This window comes from Podospora pseudopauciseta, chromosome 1 (genome assembly GCF_035222475.1).
Source record: "Podospora pseudopauciseta strain CBS 411.78 chromosome 1, whole genome shotgun sequence".
NCBI classification, from domain to species: Eukaryota; Fungi; Ascomycota; class Sordariomycetes; order Sordariales; family Podosporaceae; genus Podospora; species Podospora pseudopauciseta.
The window spans coordinates 6197887-6220531 of record NC_085892.1 but is presented as its reverse complement, the minus strand read 5'-3'; the positions used below and the strand labels follow the sequence as shown (position 1 = coordinate 6220531).

The following is a 22645-nucleotide window of genomic DNA, read 5'->3' as shown; positions in this document are numbered from 1 at the left end:
GGCGACGAGGCTAGACCTTGGGGGCGATACTTTTCCTCCAACGGGGGCTGATGAGGGTATATCCACTTTACAACACGAGAACGTCTGGACCTGCTGGCGGCCACGATGCTGGATGTGGCCGCTTCACCATTGTTGCTTCAGCTCGGCCGGCCAGCTCGGAGACAAGGACAGAATTCCATGCAAAGCTGCATCCTGCGAGGAGGTAATAGTCTACAACCGCGTTATGCGCGCATTGATGAGGCTGGACCGCGGAAGACTTTTCATGCGAACTATGGCCGGGTCTTCAACCGCGGCAGTGTATCGAGACACAGGGCGGCCCTAGTCTAAACGGGCAACCCCTGGAGCTGGTTAATTCGTTCCTAGGCTTGTTCTGAATCACGAGGGGGTGTATGATGGATCAAAACACACCTGTGTTCTAGATTCGCCATCATAATCATCTACCATAGGGAGGAGGTTAAACGCCGAGGCCAACAAGTTACGTATCGTATCGAAGTGATGCTGCCGGTTCAGCTTCAGTCCAGACCGCAGACCCTTCCAGAACACCACGACAATTTTCCCGGGAAACCGGTTTCGGTCTTGAATAGGAAACACAGACCCGACAGGCTGGATGGGAGGATTTTGGGATTTTGTTTGCTACTTATACTTCATGTTCCACAGTGACGCTGGAGGATCGTCTCGCACCGTCTTCGGACACCACGGTCGTAGGATGTGAAGCGTTTCAAAGTAGCAAACAAACATCATGAGGTGAAATCAGATGGACTGAGCTTTTGCGGATGATGCAAGGCATCATGTCTCGGCTTATCTGAGGAGTATGGATTGTGGCTTAGCTCGGGTTTTGTGTCAAGCTCAAAAAGCTTGACACTGACACTCCAAGGGGTAGAACTTTGATATCATCTGTTCAGCGGGAACTTTTCTGTTTTCCAAAACTTGTAAGCCCCCTATGGTCTTCGTATCAGAATGACAAGTGCTTTAGTTGTGCTGAAATGGTATTTTTTTTTCTTTTGCGTGAGGTACCTACGGACACTGTTCATACAACAACAAGTCAGGAAGCAGTATCCAAACGGCCATGTGTAGGAGCTTCTAAACACACACAACGCACAGGCACTTTTCAATCTTGCGAGCTGTCCCAAACATATATTTCATATACTTCCAGTCTCGCAATCTCATACCTAACCTTATGAACAGAACAGAACACCTCTACCCCCCTAATAACCGCTCTCATCATTCCAATAGAGCGTCTCATGCCACACCTCCGGCCCCGTAGCCTCCAACTCCCACCCAAACTTGATCCTGATAAACTGCTGCAAGTGACTAGCAACCTTGATAGCCCCCACATCAGTCGGATGCCACTGCGGCCCAATATCATTATGCTGCAAGATCCCCTTGGTGTTGAACCAGTGCACAAACGGGCTCTCCTTCCTCTTCACCCTCAACTTGGTGCTCTTCTTCGTCACCCCGTCATAGATCACCGGCTGGCTGAGGTACTTGTCCGAGTTGAAGTACTTCACCAAGTCCTGGATTTCTTTCACCCAGCCCTCCGGCGCGTTGGGGAGGTAGGTATTCCCCTGCTGGTAGAACCCTAGCCAAAGGGACATGACGATGACTTGTGCTTTGGGCCACTTGCCGTGGACACCCTGGATGATCTTACCCAGCGCGTCGATGTACGCCTCGGTAGAGACGTTGTTGTGTTGGTTGTGGTCGTTGGTGCCGATGTTTATCACGACGATGTCCGCGGCGGGTTGCTTGGAAAAGTCCCATGGCTCAGGGTTGTCTCCCCAAATTTGGGAGGCTCTCCAGCTGGTGTCGGAGGTGTAAAACCACTGATGGACTTGCCCTCGGGGGTTGCCCCAGCAGTCTTGATCTGCGGCGCAGATGCCCGGGTACCCAGTGACGGAGTACTCGGTGTTTCCTAAACCAGCCCCAAGACCGTAGGCCCAGCTGGTGAGGCCCTCGTAGGTGGTGTACATGCCCGCGGAGAGGCTGTCGCCTATGACTTCGATGCGGCGGCCATGGTCGGGGATTTTGATCAGTTTCTCTCCTTTGGCGACGTGGACGGAGTCGATTTGGATGCCGTACGCCCAGTTGGAGACTCGGAGTTCAAAGGTCCAGGGGTTGATGGGGCCGGTGAGGGAGGAGCCGGGGGTTGATGGGGAGACAAGGAGGTGGGTGGCGCCCGCGGTGATGTTGGTGAAGATCCAGTCGAGGCCGCCGATTCGGTAGCCGACGAGGACGCGGTCGGTGGTCAAGTTGCCGAAGGTGATGGCGACGGTCTGGCCGGTGTAGCCGAATTTGATGCCGGGGGCTCTGAGGAGAGGGTTAGAAACAATGAGCTGAGATGGGGGGTGGATGGGAAAACTTACGACCACCAGGAGACATATTTGGAGTCCCAGCGTCCCTTATAGGAGATCTCACTCGCGTTTGCGGGATATGTCCTGTAGGAAGAGGGAGAAAAGCTGTCCAGGCGGGTGTTGGGGAAGTTGGTCTCTCTGATTTGGCCGTTTTGTAGGATCACGGCCGAAGCTTGTGAGATGAGTCCAAGGCCCAGGACGGCCAGTTTTGACAAGGACAACATTCTGAGGGTGAGCTCGGGTAACGATCAACCTGAGCTTGAAGAACTGAGCGTGAGTAAAGCCGGGAAGAAGGCCCATGTTTATACTTGAGCAGCCCACGGTGGGCTCACCGTGAACTGGTCCCCATTGATGGAAGTAATGGTCCGCCCAGAGGTGAAGACGGGGAACACGGGAGGTCGAGGCCGATATGCAGGCTAATTGTTCATCTTTGGTTGCCATCGCCGTTGAATCTGCAGTTGAAGTGACACTGCATTCTGCCCCCTGCCAAGCTCATCTCGGCCAAGTGGGTGACTTGCTTGCCTTGGGGGCTGCATTGGACATTATCATGACCAGTCTTCAGCTTCAAGAGGCGTAAAGGGTCACTATCTGGGTTTGTGCTGCAGCGGCCTGTGGCGGGGAACTGACGAGATTTCTATTCTCCCACTCGACCTCGGAGGAGGCTGCTCCGTACTGCTTTCTCCAGCATCCAGCCCCGAGTTATGGGGAATCTCGATTGTCTAGGTCGACTTGACGACTGTCGTCTTGCGTTATTCGGAACACCTCTCGATAGCTGCTCAGTCAGCTATCGGTTAGTTTGTATATCATTGAGGCCTCATATGTCGTGCTGGGCCGTCCATGCCCCTCTCATGCTCTCACCCAGGGTATTTTGGCTGCTTGACATCTTGAGAGGTAGCTTTCAGGCAATTCGGTAAGGCACCTATTTCAGGGCAACCCGTATCCGTCGAGCCATAACGTTAGACATCTATACAATGTCGCCCTTATGTAGTCGTCTGGGAGTGTTGTGAGGCTGAAGTGACAGACCAGGGGTTCTTCTGTGGGTCTGATAAGCCATTGGCTCTCAATTGCAGCTTCCAGAGGACAAGAAGCCGCGCCAGGTTACGGCAGTTTCGCAGATCCTATTCTTTTGATTCGCAATTTGAGATTGGCATCTGCTATCAAGGTTCATGCACCTCACGCGCCACTGCCGCTGCTCCGGATCTGCTTCATGAGATGATGATGGAGATTCTTCATGTTTGGTGGTGATGGAGCCTTGACGCACTTACACCGCAAGCTCCTGGTGGGTCGACCTGATCTGATGCCTCTGACTGAGCACTCGCTGTTGGAATATTGCTTACTCGGATCTCGTTTGTGAGATATATTTCTGACACGCTGGTCCCTCATGAGATGTACAGCTCAGTCTTGAAACGGGAGGCTTTGGTGTCTTGCTTCAATACAACTGATGTACGACCGAAACCCCTGTAAACGCCAAAGCTCGGACGCATCGACTAGGACCGCCACGCCAAGAGCTGGCGCTGGAGATGACAGCACAAATCCTGGGGTCGCCGACTTTAGCACAATGCTTCTTCCTCGATTCCTGACCGTATCCTCGTGGTTTCCTGTTGCCGCAGTTGGCGCGGCAGACACGTTGATGAACGGCGACACAGTCAGCCATCACCGTTCCACGATAGCTATCCCGATTTGAGGTTGCCGGGGCCACAAGATATTCCCCCGCGGTTGATCTCCTCCTCGTACGTATTATCGGCAGGTCTCACATCTTTGTGACCCCCTCTTCACTTATCATATTGATGGGCTCCCGTGATTTCCTGGAGATCACTCGGCTGCTTGCGGTATATATTTATTGCTTGCGCTACAGGATTTCTTTTTCGGCTCAATTTCAAGCCCGGTGTTGGATCAAAGGAGCTCTTATCAGCTGATGCGCTGCCGAGGAATTGGGGATGCTGGGACCATTTATTTCACTTTGCTGCCACTTCTTCGATACAACTTGGCTGATTTCCCACTCCAACAGCTCATGTTCCTCGACGGCCCCTGACGAACCGGCCGACATCTCCCCATAGCAATTACACAGCACTCGCCGACGACAATCCCTTGACAGACGTACACACGGGTTTTCCTGTAACCCTCAGCTCGCCATCAAGCTCACGTCTGGCGCAACGCAGTACATGAACTAGACGACCACCCGCACGGGCAGCTTCGAAGATCGTGTATCACTCCGACGTAGCAAGATCACCGGGAATCTGGTCCCGCCGGCTCGGTCTCGCCTGCATCTTACACAGTCACTGCTCCCACGACACCACCCCTCCTTGTGCGCAACAGCTCGTAGCCTGCCTCGACTTCGGCTAGATCCTTTCGACGAAACCTCCTCGACTGCCGCACCCAGCGCCCTCAACGCTAGCTGTTATGGCACCGGAACAGTAACGGATCGATACGATGATGCCGTGCGCGCTGAAAACGTCGCCGACGCTTAAGCTACCGGCCGGTGCAGTCTATACGCCCTCTGCTCGTTGCCGTCTGCATACTTTGGCTCGTCCAGTATCGACGACACCTTCAGTACCCCGCAGCTCATACCTCCCGCAGCCGTGACACATATCGAACCCCAGAGACGATAAGGTTGCTGCACATTGTGAATTTCTGGGTCAAGCCGTGCACCGTCGGCACACTGTTGTGTGCGGCAGGACGGTTGGTGTACAAATTGCACCGTACTCTGGGAAATTCTGAAGCTCCGGAAAAGCGCCGGTTGCTGATCAAGGCCAGCCGGGAAGGGAGTTCCTCTCCGTACAACAAGACAAAAGCGCGAGGGAGTATCTGGGACGGTGCTGGGAACTGCTGCGGCACAACTGGAGCAGCAGGAAGAATCAACCAGTCGCCAATCCCTCAAACTCGCTTCAGCCGCCATGTCGTCGTCGTCGCAACAACCGTCCACGAATGCCGTACCCGACACGCAACTAGGCCTGACAGAAGACGAGATTCAAATCCTTCGACATGGACAGCAGGCAGTGGCGGCAGCTGGGTCCTCGTCCTCCCGCGCCGCGAGCAGGGCGTCTTCGCAGGGGCTACTCATGATTGACAGCTCGTCTCTGTCCGCGCTGGGCCGACATTTTGACCGAGTCATGCAGCATATTCAGCAGCGGCTCGAGTACCTGATGGAACAATCGCAAATAGTAACTCTGAGCGTCTATGACCAGAGTGGTCAGCTCATCGACAATGCCGATGCCGAGATTGCGCGCTACCACGACATCATGGCGCAGATAGACGAGCTCGAGCTGGACTTTGACCGCATCAGACACATCCGGGATATTGTTAGGGACTATCGCCGGCGTGCTGAGGAGTTGGAGCGTGAGCTGGAGCGGTCAGGCGGCGGTGGGTCGTCGAGACGGGATCGTGGGCATCGGTCACATCGACATCGGACATGATAATAGTGGAGGTGGTTTCGCCGCTTCGCCATGGACTGGATAAAAAAAAGGAATACTCGGGTCACACGGCCAATCGCAGGACAAGGATAACAACTCAGGCTCACTCTTGAGAGCACACGGCTTGTTTACATATTCATCAACATACTACGTTTTATCACATCTTTGGGAGTGATGGCGGGACAAACAGTACCAGCATCATTTCCAAACATATGGCGGTCGGAAGGGAGAGAGGCAGCAAGGTGATGATACAACCCCCCCCAGAAGCACATAAGGCTGCATATTATACCCCTTGCATGGTGTAAAAGGGGATGGGCTGAAGCAATCACTTTTATGCTAATGGGTTGATTAACCCATAATCTTGAGCTTACAAAACTCATTTAATTCAAAAAGACGGACAAGGATGCCTCGCGGCAAATGGAAAGAGGGGGCGAATCGGTATAGGTGGGAGAAGGGAATATGACAGGACAGGCCTCACGGCTGATTGATATTATTACCACGTTTTTGTTGTTAATATCTGAAAAGAAGTTGGCGTGGTGGAAGGGTTTTATCATGACGCTACATGGATCTTACCGCTGGGCATGGTAAATGTTTAGCAAACCAAAGTATGATACGTTTTTGAAAAGCTCATGCGTGCCTATCCTGATTCGTCGAACCGGCCTATTCACCTCCTCACCAAGGTCATGGAGCTAGGAATTCTCGTTGATATTGGAGGATAACTCACCCAGCCAGCTCGTGGGATCTGCAGACTTCTGATTTAATGCACATCAGCCAAATGCAAAGACCAATTATTTCAGAGAGGTATCTACCATTTATTCGGCATTGTCTTTTTTTTTTTTTTTTTTTTTTTTTTTTTTTTTGTTGTTTGGCATGTCTAACAAGAGTAAGTAGTAAGTAGTATGTGACAAAGAATCTCCCTCCCAACTATGCCCACCCATTTCCGTACATTATTCATAACACATCCCATCGCCATCCATTCCATTCCATTCTCATACATTGACCAACATTCAGACATTATACCCTTCCATCTTCCTGGTATCTAACAATTTTCGAGTATTTTCCCCCCCTCGGTTTTCACATTCGCCATGCTTCGCAAATGTTCCAAAAAAAAATGTATCAACCGTGGTATTCTCCCAAAACTCCAAACAATCCCAAAAGCCAACCCCCACCTCACAACGACAACCCATCATTCCCCCTCCTAATCATGCTCTTCCTAACCCTCCTCTTCTCAGTAAACCTCCTCAACCTCCTAATCCCAAGCTCACTCTCCATCCCCCCATTTTGCTGCTGCTCCCCCCCAATAAGCGGCACACCCGCCACTCCCTCCCCCCCAAACCCGAAATACCACCTCGGACTCATATCAATCCCCCCATTCCCCCTCCCCCCCGCCCCCATCCGTTCCAGAAGCTCCTCCTTGTTGACACACCTCTTGAAAGCCAGCTCCTCCCTCAACTCGTTGTTCACAAGATACCCCACCACCTCCGCCAGACACCCAACCCCATGCGGCATCCCCACCTCCTTCCTCTTTGGCACAAGACTCACCAACGCCACGAGATACAGCCCCAGCACCGCCAGTAAAAGAGTATAAGCAGGCATGTTAGCATACATCCTCACCTCCTGCTCCCAGTCCTCGACCACCACCCCGTCTTCTTCCCTTCTCGTTTTGGATAGTTTCGTCAAGGCCATAAACATCCCCCCTGCCAGGACCGGGATCGCCAGAAACAAAGTTGAGCTGAACGACAGAAACGCCGCGCGGAAATGCTTGTTCCTCAGGGCTTTGAAGCTGGATTCGAGGGGGAGGCAGGCTGGGTAGTCGACTAGGAGTCCCTCTTCCGCTCGGCAACCGCCGGGGGAAGATAGTGCCGCCCAGGGCGTGAGGATGAGGAAGTGGGTGGTTATGTGCTGGAAGCTGAGGAACAGCATCATCCCCAACAGGGAGGGGACAAATGCGTAGAGGAAATCCGCGGCGGAGAACGCGCCTGGTTGGGGGTCGGCGCGCAATCCGGGGGTGAAGCCCTTGCTAATACGAGTTGATGGGAGGAAGGAGACGACAAAGAGGGCGGCAAGGAGGATAACGCTCGCGATGATGAACCAGAGGAGTTGGCTTGTTCGCAATGACCAGGGGAGGTATCTGTGTCGGATTGTGGCGTTCGGGTCCGAGGCTTCGAGGTCGGGATGGTGATCGGGGTTTTCGATTAGGGGGCTTTGGTTGTTGAATGGTTGTTTCTCCATTCTTTGACCGCTGGTGACATCCGGAAAGGGAAGGAGGTTGGACTCGTTATCCATGGGGCTCCCAAGAGTATGCCAGAAACCCGGGCGACCATCTTTCCAGGTCCAATACCCTAGTCTATCGTGAGCACGGCGGCGGAGGGCGAAGCGGATGCCCTCTATTCCGCGGGCGAGTTGGGTACCGCGATAGTCGGTCGCGGTGTTGGTTTCGGAGACGATGGCGATGTAATCGGCCAGAGATCGAGGGTCCCAAATCAGACCGGTCTTTTTGGTAGCTGCCCAGAATCTCCAGACGATGATTGTTGAAATGAGCAACAACAGGTATAACCCTACCAAGGCCCAAGCCACCCCTTGACATGTGGCCCAAACCCACTGTCTCTCCTCCCCCTTTTCCGCAAGAATAACCGTAAAAAGCGAGCTCTGAAGCGGGATGGTAAAGTTCATCAGCCAAGTAGCAAAGATCGGCACCCAGACATTCCACGGTCCGACAAACTTCGGCCAAAGAAACGAAGGGTAGAGTCTTTGGTATACCGCACCATCACGGACCTGAGGGTCGTGAGAAGCCAACCGCACAAACGGTAGGATCCGGAAGATGGTTGTGATGATGAACTGCGCATAGAGCAGGAAGACAGCCCCGATTAGTTGCGGGAGGATCCTAAAGACGAAATACCGGCCGCCCACGATGTCGTCCCAACCAACTAACCCCTGCTTTTGATGTGACCAAACAACACCAAAGGCAAGAGCCGCGATCATCAGCACACACATGGCCATGAACCCAAACAGAGCGGGTGCTCGTAATGGCCATGGCCTAAAGGTAAGTGGCGGTACTCCCTGGGCCTTCCATTCCCCAGTCCTGTTGAGAATCTCCTCCCTCTCCACTGGTCTCCATTCATGAGGCTGCGCAGGTTTCCTAGCACCTTTGAGCAAACTTTCGGCAAGCGAGTCGGCGGAAGCGGCTGGATTTGGTTTCGAAAATTGTGGATTAGGTGGTTGCAGCACTTCATCCCCCTCCTGAATTGGTCCCGTGGAGATAGGTCGTGGCGTTTGCTGAGGGTGTTGGTAAACCTGTCGGTGTGGTTGGTTCGGATATATCGACGGTCCAGCCTGTGCGCTGTCACTGCTCGAAGACTCATTTGCGGAATAACCAGTATCGCGATCGCGGCGAGTGAGTGCTTCAATGGCTTGGTGAATATATGGAGTGTCGTCTACTCCTGGTGTTATGACTCCGTCCATTCGGGCAAGGTCCTCTCTGAAATCTGTCAACATCCTGGCATTGAAGGCAGGCTCCCAGTCGGGCTGCTGATATCCTGGCGGTGAAGCCATGTTTGTCCCACGAAGATAAGGTCCCTCTACTATGACGGGCCGTCCATGTGCGCGCGCGACAGAGGGAGGGTTGTGAATTTGGTCCGCTCCGTAATCCGGCTCCGAATAGGTGGTTGTCGATCTAGGCCGGGCTGGGAAGTGAGAGAATTGTTTTTGTGTTTGTGGTGGTGGTGGTGGTGGTGGGAGGGAGCTGGGATGAGAGGCAGATGCTGCATGCCCCTCGTCCCGCTGTGGAGGTGTGACTTCGGAAGAAGAATTCGAGTGTGATCTTGGATGTTGTTGCTGTGCAAGATTGTACTGCAGATGTGTTCCTAAAATTGGCCGTGAGCAAGGCAATCCAATCGAGGGTGGTGGGGTTTGTCGGTGTACACACGAGGCTGCTGCTGCTTGTTGTTCTGGAAGCTCATGTCTCTTCTGCGAATCGGAGCGCAAACAAGAATGGGGCGCTTCTCGCTCAGAAACAGAAATCCACAGGTGACACGGCCAATTGGATCGTGATGGATGCGAAAACAGGATGGAAAGGAGGGAAGAGGCGCGTCATGTCATCATGCAAGATGCACAAGAAAGAAAAACGCAGGAAACCAGGGACTGCCGTGCTTCATGTTGTTTTCTGGAGAGGTTGGGCTTGTCCCTGGGAGAGCCAAGAGGATGGCGTGGGAGCTGGTGGTTGGGTGACGGGAACACCAGCCACCACTTTTCCCCATCAAACGACGACGCTCTGCATATTCGTCAAGAGCTGGTAAATGAGGCTTGTTGCGATCACCTGTCTAGACTGCAGCTAACTAACCAGCTCCCTAGCGCCGTGATCTTTTTCTTCCGAACTCAGACACCGTCTGTGTTACGCCGTGTATCATCCCGTGTAATCCAATTTGGAAGTCTGTTTTGATGGGATGAGATCATGGCCGTTGACCAAGTGAACGTTTTGACGCGGGGCACGCCAAGCATAACCTGTGGTCCGTGCGGTAGGCGGGGCGACCCGCAGCCGGAGATCTCTAACCCGGAAACTGTGCCTCGAACACTGGGATAGCTTCACTTTGAAGAAGAGACCACGATTTCTTTGATATGTCGATTGAAGCTCCAGCGACTACGTCATTTAATGTAGCGAGCCAAACTCCGTGTTATCTGCCTCTAACACAAACACTCATGCGACAACCACATTTTGGTGCCCCGTCACAACATAACCACCCTCCTTCGCAGGCTTCTGCTCAAACCCAACTTCTTCCAAAGCAAGCCTATCCTTCTCCTCCGCCGGCTCTCCCAGCAAGAACTTGCGCTGCCATGGTCCAACGAACATGCCCAGAGGGTCGACCTCATCTCTCACCTTCCTGAACTGGTGGAAATTCTCACCATACCACTGCTTGCTCGCAAACTCGTCCGGCGTGACAGCAAATGTCTTTGCCCAATGTGGCTTTCCGCCCAGGTCTCTCATCAACCACTCGAAAGCCTCGTAGTACCTTTCCGTCGCATTGTAGCTTGGGTCCTTGTGGTAAGGTCGGTACATCGTCGCGTTGAGATACAACGCCGGTCCATCCTCAGGAGTGATATCCAACCAAGGCCTGTTTCCCCTTTCGCCGCTGGTCTTGACAGTGGTATCGCTGACCCTGACCTCAACTGGACTGTGCACCCAGAGACCCTCCGCACTGAAAGGAATCTTATGCTCAACATACCCCTCATCCCCGGGCTGCAGTCTATGCAACCAAGCCGCCAATCTCTGCAGCGCCTCCGGTCCCTTCGCAAGCGGAATAGCCCACTCATTCACAAACTGACTGTACAGACAGTTCAACAAGAAAGCCTTGTAACTCGGCTGCACCGCCCGCGTAGTTGTCGTCTCCCCATTCCCAAACCCATACTGCAGCCCAAACACAAACCACTCCACCCACGGAGTAATCCTAGGGAACCACCTCGCCAACGCCAGCAAGTTGTGGTAGACAAAATACCCAATCTTGCTGTCCTGAAAGCTCGTGGGCGGATCATAGTTCTTCACCACCCCCGTGTCCAAATCATTCTCATCCACCTTGTCCGCCTTCCAAACTACCGCCCTTCTCATGTAGGGGAACCACCACACCCTGACAAACTCGGATTGTTTCCAAAGTTTGGACTCCCACTCGGCAAACAGCTTGCTGTCGGAGTCAATCGATTGCTCCCATGCCAAACTGAACGCCTTGACCGCTCTGAATGTCACCTCGGTGACGATGCCGATGGCTCCCAAGCTGAGCAAGGCAGCGCGGAAGAGATCCGATCTCTCTGTTGGTGAGCAGAAGACTTCTTCACCGTTGGCGAGGACAATCTTGAGGGATTCCACTCCTTCGGAAATCAGGCCGTGCTTGAGGGAGCTGCCGTGAGTACCAGTAGAGATGGCGCCGGCGATGGACTGCTCGTTGATGCTTCCCATGCTGGGGAGGGCGAGGCCTTCCTTGTTGAGGGCCTCGCTGAGCTGCCATAGTCTGATGCCGGATTGGAGCACACAAATGCCGGTGGTGGGGTCAATCGAGAGGACACGAGAGTATTTGTCCAGGTTGACCATCCAAGAGGAGGTGCATGTGAGGTTCGAAGGGGAGTGCCCAGATCCGACAACAACCAGACGGCGACGGCAGCGGCGAGCAAGGTTGGTGATTTTGGTTATTTGAGGGAGGGTGGAAGGCTGGAGGTAGACTTCAGGGCGAGAGCTGAAGGTCCGAGCCCAGGTGCGGTGGGTGTGAGGGATGGGGGAGGCGGGGAAGGGGATGCCATCTGAGGATTCGGTGGTGATGATGGATCGGGTTTCCAGGGGGATGTGGGAGAGGTCCTCGGTTGGAGACGCCATTGGGGAGGCTCGGTGGTGAGAATGTCTCACTGAGCTCAATGACAAGACTTCCTTTGATAGTCGTAAGCTCAAAGCTCAGAGAGCGTAATGCGGGGTGACTGTGGGGAATCTGGAGGATGAGAAAATGCGGGACTAAACGAAGCAATGTTCTCCGTCTTCCCAGTATAGTCACCAGAAACACGAACTATACCCTCTCACAGGCAGTCAACCCTGAGGTGTGCGAGATATAATAAGACGCAATGATGTTTCTGAATTCTATCATTTCACCAGACGATGCGAGGTTGTTGAGCTTCCTTCCACTTGCCAAGACCCAGCCGATAACGCCACTGCTTTCGTGACCTTTGATTGGAGGGTGGTCATCAGTTAGATTCATCTTGGCGATCCAGGGTTCGTCGATCGGGGACCAGTCCCGAACTTCCCTTGTGTCTCGGAAAGACATCCGAAGTTCTAGACTACAATTATCGAAGAGGATTTCGGAGAGAACATAGTATAAGGATTGAGATTGAGGCTCAGTAAGTCGGTCATTCATAGAGTCTAGTGCCCAAGCCGGTGTTTTTGAGTATCTGTGAGCTCCGTCACAATATGCAATCTATCGGCCAACAACTTAACCCATGTGTGAATGACTTTGAATACGTTGAACAAGTGAACGACCTTGGAGTGCATTCCGTCTTCAGTGCTGGGCATCTTTCTTTCTTTCCGCCCGTTTCAGACCAAATTGAAGACTCTCTTGATCTTTTGTAGTAAAAACGAAGTTTGACCAGATGGACACAGGTATCAGGATTGAAAAAGGTTATGTCCTGGACATCGAGGTCTGAGTCTACTTGTCAGTGTTCGTCAATGTCATCTGATGGATGCTTGACGCATGCTACCGCTGTAGATGCAATTGTGTATGTGCAGACCGCAGCTCTCGTTTGTTGTCGATGAACTATGTTAGCCTTGTGGCTTGTCTCCATGCTTACCATGTGCAAACAACTTGGCAAGTTCTAGGTAACTCCATGATGAAGGTTTTCTTGTACACTTTAGGTTAAGGTTAGGGATGTTGCAAACAAACTCTGTGTCTGCCTGTCCTCCAAGGTACCTGCCATAATGAACGGCTTGCCCTGGTCCCGTACCTTCCCGAAGTCCTGTCTAAAATAACCCCGCTGATATTGCTGTCGTCAAGGTGAAAACCAGCCTGGTTGCACCTGCCTTCTTACTCCCACTACAACCCTCAGCTGCTTTGCGACTTCAGTCCCCAGCTCCTTCCCTCTTCTACTCTCGGCTTCCCCTCTCTCCACTGACCTTCTTCTCTTCCTCGCCCCGCCTTCTCCCTTCCACTTCCCACTGCCACAATTCAGGACAGTGCCACCTGCTCAAACTGCACAATCGATTCACATTCCCTTCTCCCTAATCCAGACACTTGGCAGAGAGAACCCAAACAGTAACCCTACCACTGGTGGGCACCATCGTCTCTCGAAAAACCCCCTTCTTTCTCTCTTCCCATCGCATTCTGCGACCTCTACTGTTTTAGAGTTGACGGCCAAGAGCCAGTCAATTGTGAGCCGTATATTTCCGTTCATTTCGGCTTCCATCCGACTTTCTGCTTCATATAACGTGACTGACACTATTATCAGGCGAGATGGGATCCTTGGGCCCTTACGTGACCGACCCATTGGCGGCCATGTCCGAGGTTCAGCTCATTCTCCATGCGCCTCCTGACTTCCCCATCAGCAAAAACACCGAGATTCTCGGCGTCTGCGGTGTTGCCGACAATTACGCCAAAGCTGACAAATACGGCTGGATAGTTGCCGACTTTCTTGCCTATAAAGTCGGCTGCTATGGTCTTGGTCGCCCAAGTGATCATGTACGTTGATGACATTTGCTTCTGATGATTCGATGACTAGTGTCGAGTACTGATATGTCCAAAACAGACTTGGCTGAGCTCTCTCGATTTGCACTGCTTCCTTGAGAATGTTTCCACCAAACTGGATGCAGGTCCTGGGAGCCCTGTGCGCAGAAAAATCTTTGGCCCCAATGGTGATCAGATTACCACTGTTCCAGCCGACAATACCGGATTTCTCAACGTTATTCTCACGCAGATTGGCGAAAGTGCCAAGTCTGCTGCCTCCAAGAACGTCCCCTTGGTTATTTTCATGTTCACGCCTGTCACTCCCGAGCATGATATTTGCATTGACTTCGGCGAGAAGAAATTCTTGACTACAGAAGAAATCTGTAGAACTATCGCAGAAGCCACGGGAAACCCCAATCTTCCCGTCACCTTGTTGACCCCTTCTGCGTTTACTGGGGGTTGGAACTGCCGGCCTAGTCTCATGGGGCCGTCGAGATGTTCCACCACCAAGGCCATGGAGTTGATTGCGAGATCTTTGGGAGGAGCTTTTGCGGACACATTCATAAAAGTCTTTACCAGCCGTCAGTCGCCTCTGTTAGCCCGAGAGCATCAAGACATCGCACGGTATGACGACCTCATGCCGCTTTCTCCCACCGTGGAACAGAAGAACTTTCTACATCACCTCCAGGGCCGAGTTCACGAAATCTTGGAGCACGGATTCTCGCCTTTCGCTAGCCGCCACACAGCCGTGGTGAATGGGCCCGACCCTTGGGAGATTCTCGCCCCCAGAATCGGTGTGCCACTGAAAGACTGGGGCCCGAGGTTCATGGATCGCCCTCTTTACGAGGCTGTCCGGCGCGTGGAGTTTTTCGGAGAAGCGTTCGGAGGAAAACGCAGCTCGCAGTTCTTTCACTTGTGCTACCTCATTGACATTGAGCTCAGCACCTGTCCCGGCGACTGGAACAAGAAGACAGCCGGAATGACGCAGGAGCTGTACCGCGGCTTCACGGAGCACCCCAACCCTGACGATGACCACTTCAAGCAAGTTTTCGATGCACTCGATTATCGAGCCTCCTCCATGAAACTGGCTCACTGTGTTGCCAAGGCACTGCATCTACCGATGCCTGGCAATCTGAAGTGCCGTTACTGGAACGACAGCTACGATCAGGATGACGCCTTTTACAAGAGGCATGCTGCGGCGTTTGGCGAAGCGCACAACCTGTTTGATCAAGTCGCCGTTCGTCCTAGAGAGAGACGACATGACTACAAAGTTGTGCGATTCTTGCGTGCATCGCGCTGGCTCTCGGCTTGCATTGCCATGAAGTTTGCGAATGATGGCACCGATACTGCCAACGTGAAAATTTTCGTCAACAGCAGTGTTACGGACTTTATTACCCAAGTCAAGGATTTGCAACTCGGCTTGCTTCTGCAAGACAAAGACGTCCTCAAGGCCAGCTCTCGCTGGCTTGCCGCCATTGGTTTCGGCGATAGTCGTAACATGGAAATCCTGGGGGCGATTGATACCAGCAGCCCGTCCCTCGAGGTCTTTTTCCCGAGCCCAGTTGCTCCGGTCTATGCCGACAAGGGCAAGGGTAAGGAAGTGGCCAAGGTTGAGGAATCGCCATCTCTTTGGTTTGAGAAACAGAACCAATCCCCAGTTTATCCAATTCAGCAGGCGCAGGTCAATGTCGGACATGACGGTGCGGTGTTTCCAGCTGAGGAGAGCGCTGATGAGTTTGCGTTGCAACAGGCTCTCCTCAACGAAGCCAAATTTAACAAGGAAAAGGAGACGACTGTTATCGAACCAGCTTTTCAGCATCACAAACCCCTGATCAGCATTCACCAGCCTCCCGCCGCGACTCCGGCTCCCGAAGTTCAGACTCCCAGATCCCCGGTGCGCAAGTCTCCTGTCACCACTGTTGTCGAGCCTACCATGGCGTCAGCTTCGGAGCCTGTGTCGACAAAGGCCCCATCGTCATACACCCCGGACACGCCGTTTTCCGGCTACACGGCAATTGTCCAAGAGGTAGCAGATAAGGTGCTTACCAAACCTGATGAGGTCAAGGAAGTCTTTGCGCAGATCCTCCAGGACGCCATGAAGATTGCTCTCTCACGGATGGATGCGTCTGCTGACAGTCGTTTGTCCGCTATCATTTCTCCTGGCCCACCTCCTCCCAGTGTCGTCCAGCCTGCCAGGTCTACGACTGTTGAAGCACTGGCAGTCAACAACCCGACACCTCCCAGATCTCCTGTCCAGCCGACAACTCTCTCTTCCGTACAGAAATCCCCCCAGAGAGCGATTAGGGACCAGCTGGAGGACACCTCGGGAGAGCCAAAGGTTGAGACTGATCCCGCCTCCACGCCCCAGGCCAACACTTTCGTGGTCCCCAGAACACGGCCCTCCGAAGATGCGGCGCTTAGACTCGCCTCCGCCGATGACTTTTGGGCCCGTGCTGTCAGCATCTCGCACAAGAATTACTAAGTTGGATTTCTGAAGTTGTAACTACGCGTTTGCAAGGAACGAACGAATGTTTTGTAAAATGGGAATTGTTGTTTGGTTGGCAGGAGGGTTGGGGGAAGGTTTTCCAGCCATGGAAGTCGGACAACCTTTTTTCTGTGCACTTGGGTGAGAAGCCTGAGGGATTTCTGGGGAGAACCTTTTGCTAAACTACTAGGAACTGTCATTGATGTTAGACCAGATCACTCTGGCAGCGATCATAGTAGATAGGGTGGGCTGACAGATCCTGCCTTGTGAGATTTGAGTCTCAATTGTGTCGTTATGAATGTGATGCGTTATGTTGGTTGCATGGCCGATCATCTGACTAGCAAACAACTTGTTAGTAGAAAGCAAGGGGTATTTGACTTGTTTTTGAATTAATTTGTTTATCTATGTAGTGCTCCCCACCGTTTGAAGAGGAGAAGGAAGAGCTAGAACGATCATGTGTCGTGTACGGATATCTAGTGTGTAAAAAATGTATAGAGGAAAGTATATGTACCTTTTTGTTTCCCCCCATTACATGTACAAAATCAAGCAAGCCCGCCTCTTGAATGATATATATATATATATATATATCAAATCTTTCAAAGTGCCATAAACACTCCCCCCAAAACCGCCATCAAACTCGTGATTCCCACAACCCCCATCATTTCTCCCACTCCCGTCATCCCAAGTTTGACGGCGGCATTATTCTTGGTAGTAACCAACGTCATGACCGGCCCCGTAGTAGGTGTAAAAGTAGTCTGCTGCGCCAACACCCCCGTCACCTCGGGCAACCCCTTTGTTTTCGTCGCAGTCTCCGTCTCCGTGGCATTCTTGCCTTCCCCTTCCTTCAGCTCAATGATCCTCGAGCTGCTCGAATTCAAGTTCGCCTGCCCCATGCCCACTTCGTAATTCCCCAGGTCAAAAACCACGTATGCTGATCGGAGGAAAGTGTCGCCTAGGAGGGTGAAGTTGGGTTGCTTGACCGTGCCAGTCGTCTCAAAGATTTCGGTGGATTGGATACCGAATAGGCAGGCGTTTTTGAAGGGGGCGTTATCTGGGGGGACGTAAGATGGCGACAAAACGTCGAGGACCATTTCCCACACCGGGACGCGGATTGAGGCTGTGGAGTTGAGAAAGTAGAATTGGAAGGAGAGGGAAGGGGAGGAAGAGGTGAGGTAGGCGCAGTTGATGAGGAGCATGTCTAGTTCTGGGTCGAAAAACGTGTCCAGGTTTCCGATGAGGATATCGACCATGTCGTCCGGGAGGTATGAGAGTGTGGTGCCCGAGTCGAGGACTGCTGGGGCGGCGTGGTTGAGCATGGAGGTTTTCATGTCGAGAGTGGTGGAGTTGGGGAGGGTGACTGCTAACGAGGAGAAGTCGATCTCGAAGGAGGTGTACGTCCCGTTTGTGGCCAGTAAGGGGATGATTTGGAGAGGGCCGATGAACTTGTCCGTATCGATACCACCAAAGAGGATGGAGCCCGCGTCGGTGCGGCGATCGTTGAGGTAGAGGGAGAAAACTTTGGACGAGATGAGGTTCTGGTTGGCGAGCTGGTCGATGATGTTGGGGTATATGGTTGCAGCTTTCTCGCTGGCGGCGAAACCTAACCCAAGGATTCCTGTGTTGCGTTTGGCTTTGGTCACATAGGCTAGCTGGAGGGATTTGATCGTCGTGCCACCAATGGTAAAATCGTCTTGCATCCAGCCCCCGGAGGCTATGCCGCCGTCAAGATACTTGATTTGAAAGCCTCGGGGGTCGATCACCTTGTGGGTGGAGGATTTGCTGGGGTTGAACGTGTCGACGCATATTAACTGAGTCTCTTGTTGGAGATCGTCATCAATGCAGAGGTCGGCTTTGTGGCTCAGGACCCAAGCGTCGCTGCTGCCCGTGTCCAGCAGCATGGTAATGACCTGCGGTGGTGTCCCAAGACTGACGCGCGCATAGTACCCTCCGCCTGCCATGAAGTTGATCAGCCGTTCCGAATGGGTGGCGGCCCTTTTGCCCAGCACGGGTATGGAACCCAAGTGCACTCCTGGCACGCCTCTCGAGACATTGAACTGGACGACATTTTGCGCGAAAACTCCCGATGCCAGAGCCAACACGGAAGCAGCAACCAATTGCATTTCGGGTGGCTTCTAGGCTCGAATTCGGCCTGATCGTAGGGGGAAGTCGTTCAGGGGCTCGACCCCTGAGCCAGTTGCTGAAAGCTTTCGTGTTGCAATCCAGGCCGTCCAGACGGCTGGGACTGAGAAGAAGATCGAATGGAGGCCTCGAGGCGGTTTGGCTGGAAAGGGGAGCTCGATGAACGTCAAGGCATGTCGGAGATATCGCCGAGACTTCGCGCCGCTGGCAATGGGCGATATATGCGCTTGGCTCGGAGGTGTTTCTATCGTATGTCAGTCACGTCAAGAGGAAATGGCAGTCTGGGGAGCATCGACAATGTCGGAATCCAGCGTGGAAAGACGGGGGAGAAACATACCAGTGAGGAACCAAAACAGATACACGAGCTTGAAGCAACACTGGACGGAACCGGTGATGCTTCTCGCCCTTGGGGTTCCGTCGCCATTTTAAATGTCCTTGATTCCCTCTCAGCCCTTGGCGTTGCGCGGCGTCCCAAGTCTTGGACTGGTCTGGGCGTTGTTCTGGGCAGGACCCCTCGTTCACGCAAAGACCAATCCACGCTGTATTTGTCCTTGGCGCCGAGACCGATCAGCACTGTCGCAGGTGCTCGTTTGGGGAATGCCATGGGCGCTCCTCTGGTTCACGGCCTGGGCAATCTTGGGCACCGCGGCCATCCGACAAGCTCTAACGCCTCTTCCCGAGAGGATTCCGCATTGTCGCAAATCTGTGCCCAACAAGACCTGATCTCGCGTTTGCGCTCCCGGTTCACTCGTGGAAAATGTACGAGATGCCAAGCCCAAGCGGCTCTTGGGATCTTGGGAGGCTTGCTGGGCGTCCCATGATATCTCGGACAGGTGGGTCTTCTCATTCAACGGTCACTACAATTACTTTTCAGTTTGAGATACCCTGTCAATACGGAGTAGTAGGGTGGTGGGAGCCGCATGCGAAAGCAGCAAATACCGACAAATTAGCGAATGTTAGGGGCGGTGTTGGACGCACCGCGCAGAACATGCATATCTGACAATTTGACGATGCCTTTCTTGAGCAAGCTGAGGGAGGGCTGTCGTCCATTTGGGGGAACGACGAGTGCCGTTGAGATATTCCGTCACTCGGGTGTTCGGCACTGACGGCGCTAGAAGAATCCAGGCTGTTGCAATTCAAATTTCCCGATGTCCGTCTTCACCTCGACTATTTTGTGGGAGTTTCCGGTCGATTGCTCCTTTCACCGTCTTGCTTGACGTCGCCAAGTTGCCCAGCTCAGGCCCAGCAACTTGGCCCAACTCTCGGCCAACATATGTCTGCCGAAATCCGCTCACCTGAGGGCAAAACCGAGCGATGCAGTTCTTGGGGGCTTGTCATCCATTTTACTTGTGTCTTGACGTAAGGGATAATTCTGTGTCTCTACTGTACATATAATTTACCAGATATCACGTGAAGTTTGTGGAGTACGCAGGGTAGTCTTTCCGCATGTAAGTCAGTCTCGGTAACCGTCGGCCTGAGCAAAGCGCAAAGCTAATTGCAGGTGCTACTACAAAGTCACATGTCAAGGGAAAGGTAGATCCACGACGAAGGTTTCATCGAGAAATCCAAAGACTCAAGAGTAGCATCAGAAGAACAGATACCGGATCATCAGACATGAAGACTACAGATTGGCCAGCACCGGTAGTGATCCGATATGTGCGTGCGGGAGGTGCCGGCTCGGCCCCACCTTCCACCACCTCTGCTCTAAGACCGGGCCCGGTTAATCAGAAAAAACACCGCACCGAACATCGGATTGGGGCATAACACACACACATTTTCGCTGGTCTGATTGGGCAAAGAAGTTACTGACTTGCTCACTCGCAACTTTACACTACATTGAAAAAACAGGGTTCGAGTCACCACCACAGCAGCAGTCATCAGACAACATCACACAGTACAGCATGTCGATCCCAGTGGTGACAAACATTGAGCTCAGCTCCCTGGCCAAGCTTGCCAGCGGCAAGGTGCGGGATCTTTACAATGTCGACGATAAGACGCTGTTGTTCGTAACAACGGACCGCATCTCAGCCTACGACGTCATCATGGCCAACGGGGTGCCCCTCAAGGGCGCTGTTCTCACCAACATCTCGGCCCACTGGTTCAAGGTACTCCAGGAGCGGATCCCGGATCTCAAGACTCACTTCATCACCCTGGACCCTCCTGCCAACCTCGGCGATGCCGACAAGGAGCTGGTGCGCGGCCGCAGCATGCAGGTTCGCAAGCTCAAGGTATTCCCTGTCGAGGCTATTGTGCGTGGCTACATCACGGGAAGCGCGTGGAACGAGTACAAGAAGTCGGGCACGGTACACGGACTGGCCGTGCCTGCCGGCCTCCAGCAATGCTCCCCCTTCCTGGAGCCCATCTACACCCCAAGCACCAAGGCCGAGCTGGGCCAGCATGACGAGAACATCACCCCCGAGCAGGCGGCCAAGATCGTTGGAGAGAAGTACGCTGCACGCATCGAGGCTCTGGCGTTGAAGGTCTACAAGGCCGGTGCGGCCTATGCGGCTGAGCGGGGGATCATCATTGCCGACACCAAGTTTGAGTTTGGTCTGGACGAGGAGACAGATGAGATTGTCCTCATTGACGAGGTTCTCACCCCCGACAGCTCGCGCTTCTGGCCTGCGGATGAATATGAGGTTGGCCGGGACCAGGACAGCTTCGACAAGCAGTTTTTGAGAAATTGGTTGACCAAGGAGGGGCTCAAGGGCAAGGATGGTGTTGAGATGCCTGCTGATATTGCTCAGTCCACCAGCGAGAGGTATTTGGATGCTTTCAAACGTCTGACTGGCAAGACATTGCAAGAGGCTCTTCAGGGGTAAGGCGTCATCGTGGTCAGCTGCGGGGTGGTGAGAAAAAAAGATGCACCGAGAATGAGGGGCAGCATCATTATCTCTCTTACCTATTTAATCAAGCATTGATTGCTGGACCAGGGCAACCAGGTAACTCGGGGGCATCTACCAGCTTGCAGTTGATGTAGGAAAGAAGATGCGATTAAGCCACCGGGCGTCTTCAGAAGTGGTGATCCCCATTTAACAAGTGTCCTCCTCTGAACCCTTGCTGTCTTCGTTCACATCTCTTCACACATGGCTCGACAGACCGGGCCGGAAAGGTCCCGCTGTGATTGCTGTCAATTGGGGCCCAAAGATGCAGATTTAACAGTGACATGCATGGGATTGTCGGGTTGGCCTATCGTATCGAGATGGGCATGTCACAGAATAAAAATAGTGTGGTGTGTAGAACCCCTCATTGGCCCTCTGCAGGCAAGCACCATGGGGACGGGTAATGCTGCCCGCTGTCGGGTGTAGCGTGGTGGAGGAGGCTGTTTTCCCCCCAATGATGCCGACATTCTAGGACGGCGCCGGGTGCTTCACCTGGTTGGATACTGATGAATGGGAATGCCTGTGTTGTCAAAGTCTTGCCCGTTAGGGGTCCTGACAAAGACGGAGCGGTTGCATCTCCACTACAAAGTTCGGTGGGTCGACCTGGTAACCCAGTGCTGCTGGCATTAGTCAACCGCAAAATTCTGGGAATGACGGGATTTTTGGATGCATGCTGACCACAAATTCTGCAATGTCTGGTGATATTGCCAAGTGCCACCACTCCCAAAGGAGACGTTAGCGGATTACGCTGCTGAACACCCACTGAAGATGTGCGGCGGACGGAGGGGCGGGCGAACCAGGCGCCCACTCAGCGTCGGTTCCAGGTCCCATGTCGACCGGCCGCGGTCTGGAAACAAAGATCGACGGAAACCGGTCCTCCACATCCCACCTCCCCACGATTGTTGCTTCAGCACACCTCACATTTCTCGTCAACAAGCCAGGCCGGCCCGAAAAGACGGACACTGGTGTAAGGATGGAAAGAAGGCCTTTCTTCTGAACTGCTCAACGCTCTTTTGTTCCCCTCTCCTAACCAACAGCAGCTGAGCTAACCCCCGCCTTGCCGCACACTGTTGGTCACCTGGCAAACTCGATTCGGGTTGCACGTCAACCTCGATTTCCTGATCTCTGGTTGCGACTTCCCCCAACCTCTACACTCGCGTGTCGCATTGGAAAACAACACCATACGTCAGCAACAGAT

At 53.2% G+C, this 22645-nt stretch overlaps 9 protein-coding genes across 9 annotated transcripts; 4 read left to right on the top strand and 5 right to left on the bottom strand.

Moving 5' to 3' along the window:
• Window positions 1–901: 901 nt before the first annotated feature.
• QC763_117160 (uncharacterized protein) lies at window positions 902–2572 on the bottom strand (the record flags this gene model as incomplete). The annotated part of the gene is made up of 2 exons (XM_062908296.1): window positions 902–2304; window positions 2361–2572. The coding sequence occupies 2 exons, from the start codon at window positions 2570–2572 to the stop codon at window positions 1206–1208; spliced, it is 1311 nt and encodes a 436-aa protein (XP_062771377.1). The 3' UTR covers window positions 902–1205.
• A 756-nt stretch (window positions 2573–3328) lies between these two features.
• Window positions 3329–3731, bottom strand: QC763_0020340 (uncharacterized protein; the record flags this gene model as incomplete). Its single annotated transcript, XM_062905393.1, is given in 3 exon segments — window positions 3329–3466; window positions 3614–3666; window positions 3686–3731. 3 exon segments carry the CDS (start codon window positions 3729–3731, stop codon window positions 3329–3331), a joined length of 237 nt encoding a protein of 78 aa, XP_062771376.1.
• A 175-nt stretch (window positions 3732–3906) lies between these two features.
• On the top strand, window positions 3907–4519 carry QC763_0020330 (uncharacterized protein; the record flags this gene model as incomplete). The annotated part of the gene is made up of 3 exons (XM_062905392.1): window positions 3907–3993; window positions 4019–4078; window positions 4475–4519. The coding sequence occupies 3 exons, from the start codon at window positions 3907–3909 to the stop codon at window positions 4517–4519; spliced, it is 192 nt and encodes a 63-aa protein (XP_062771375.1).
• Window positions 4520–5242: 723 nt separating this feature from the next.
• Window positions 5243–5761, top strand: QC763_117150 (uncharacterized protein; the record flags this gene model as incomplete). Its single annotated transcript, XM_062908295.1, has 1 exon — window positions 5243–5761. The coding sequence occupies one exon, from the start codon at window positions 5243–5245 to the stop codon at window positions 5759–5761; it is 519 nt and encodes a 172-aa protein (XP_062771374.1).
• A 1167-nt stretch (window positions 5762–6928) lies between these two features.
• On the bottom strand, window positions 6929–9843 carry QC763_117140 (uncharacterized protein; the record flags this gene model as incomplete). The annotated part of the gene is made up of 2 exons (XM_062908294.1): window positions 9684–9843; window positions 6929–9621 (listed from the first exon to the last, which is right to left on the bottom strand). The coding sequence occupies exons 1-2, from the start codon at window positions 9715–9717 to the stop codon at window positions 6929–6931; spliced, it is 2727 nt and encodes a 908-aa protein (XP_062771373.1). The 5' UTR covers window positions 9718–9843.
• A 608-nt stretch (window positions 9844–10451) lies between these two features.
• On the bottom strand, window positions 10452–12113 carry ALO1 (D-arabinono-1,4-lactone oxidase; the record flags this gene model as incomplete). The annotated part of the gene is made up of 1 exon (XM_062908293.1): window positions 10452–12113. The coding sequence occupies one exon, from the start codon at window positions 12111–12113 to the stop codon at window positions 10452–10454; it is 1662 nt and encodes a 553-aa protein (XP_062771372.1).
• Window positions 12114–13280: 1167 nt separating this feature from the next.
• Window positions 13281–16662, top strand: QC763_117120 (uncharacterized protein). Its single transcript, XM_062908292.1, has 2 exons — window positions 13281–13956; window positions 14024–16662. Exons 1-2 carry the CDS (start codon window positions 13732–13734, stop codon window positions 16421–16423), a joined length of 2625 nt encoding a protein of 874 aa, XP_062771371.1. The 5' UTR covers window positions 13281–13731; the 3' UTR covers window positions 16424–16662.
• A 360-nt stretch (window positions 16663–17022) lies between these two features.
• On the bottom strand, window positions 17023–18546 carry QC763_117110 (uncharacterized protein; the record flags this gene model as incomplete). The annotated part of the gene is made up of 1 exon (XM_062908291.1): window positions 17023–18546. One exon carries the CDS (start codon window positions 18544–18546, stop codon window positions 17023–17025), a length of 1524 nt encoding a protein of 507 aa, XP_062771370.1.
• Window positions 18547–20466: 1920 nt separating this feature from the next.
• Window positions 20467–21387, top strand: ADE1 (Bifunctional purine biosynthetic protein ade1; the record flags this gene model as incomplete). Its single annotated transcript, XM_062908290.1, has 1 exon — window positions 20467–21387. One exon carries the CDS (start codon window positions 20467–20469, stop codon window positions 21385–21387), a length of 921 nt encoding a protein of 306 aa, XP_062771369.1.
• Between the last annotated feature and the right edge of the window lie 1258 nt (window positions 21388–22645).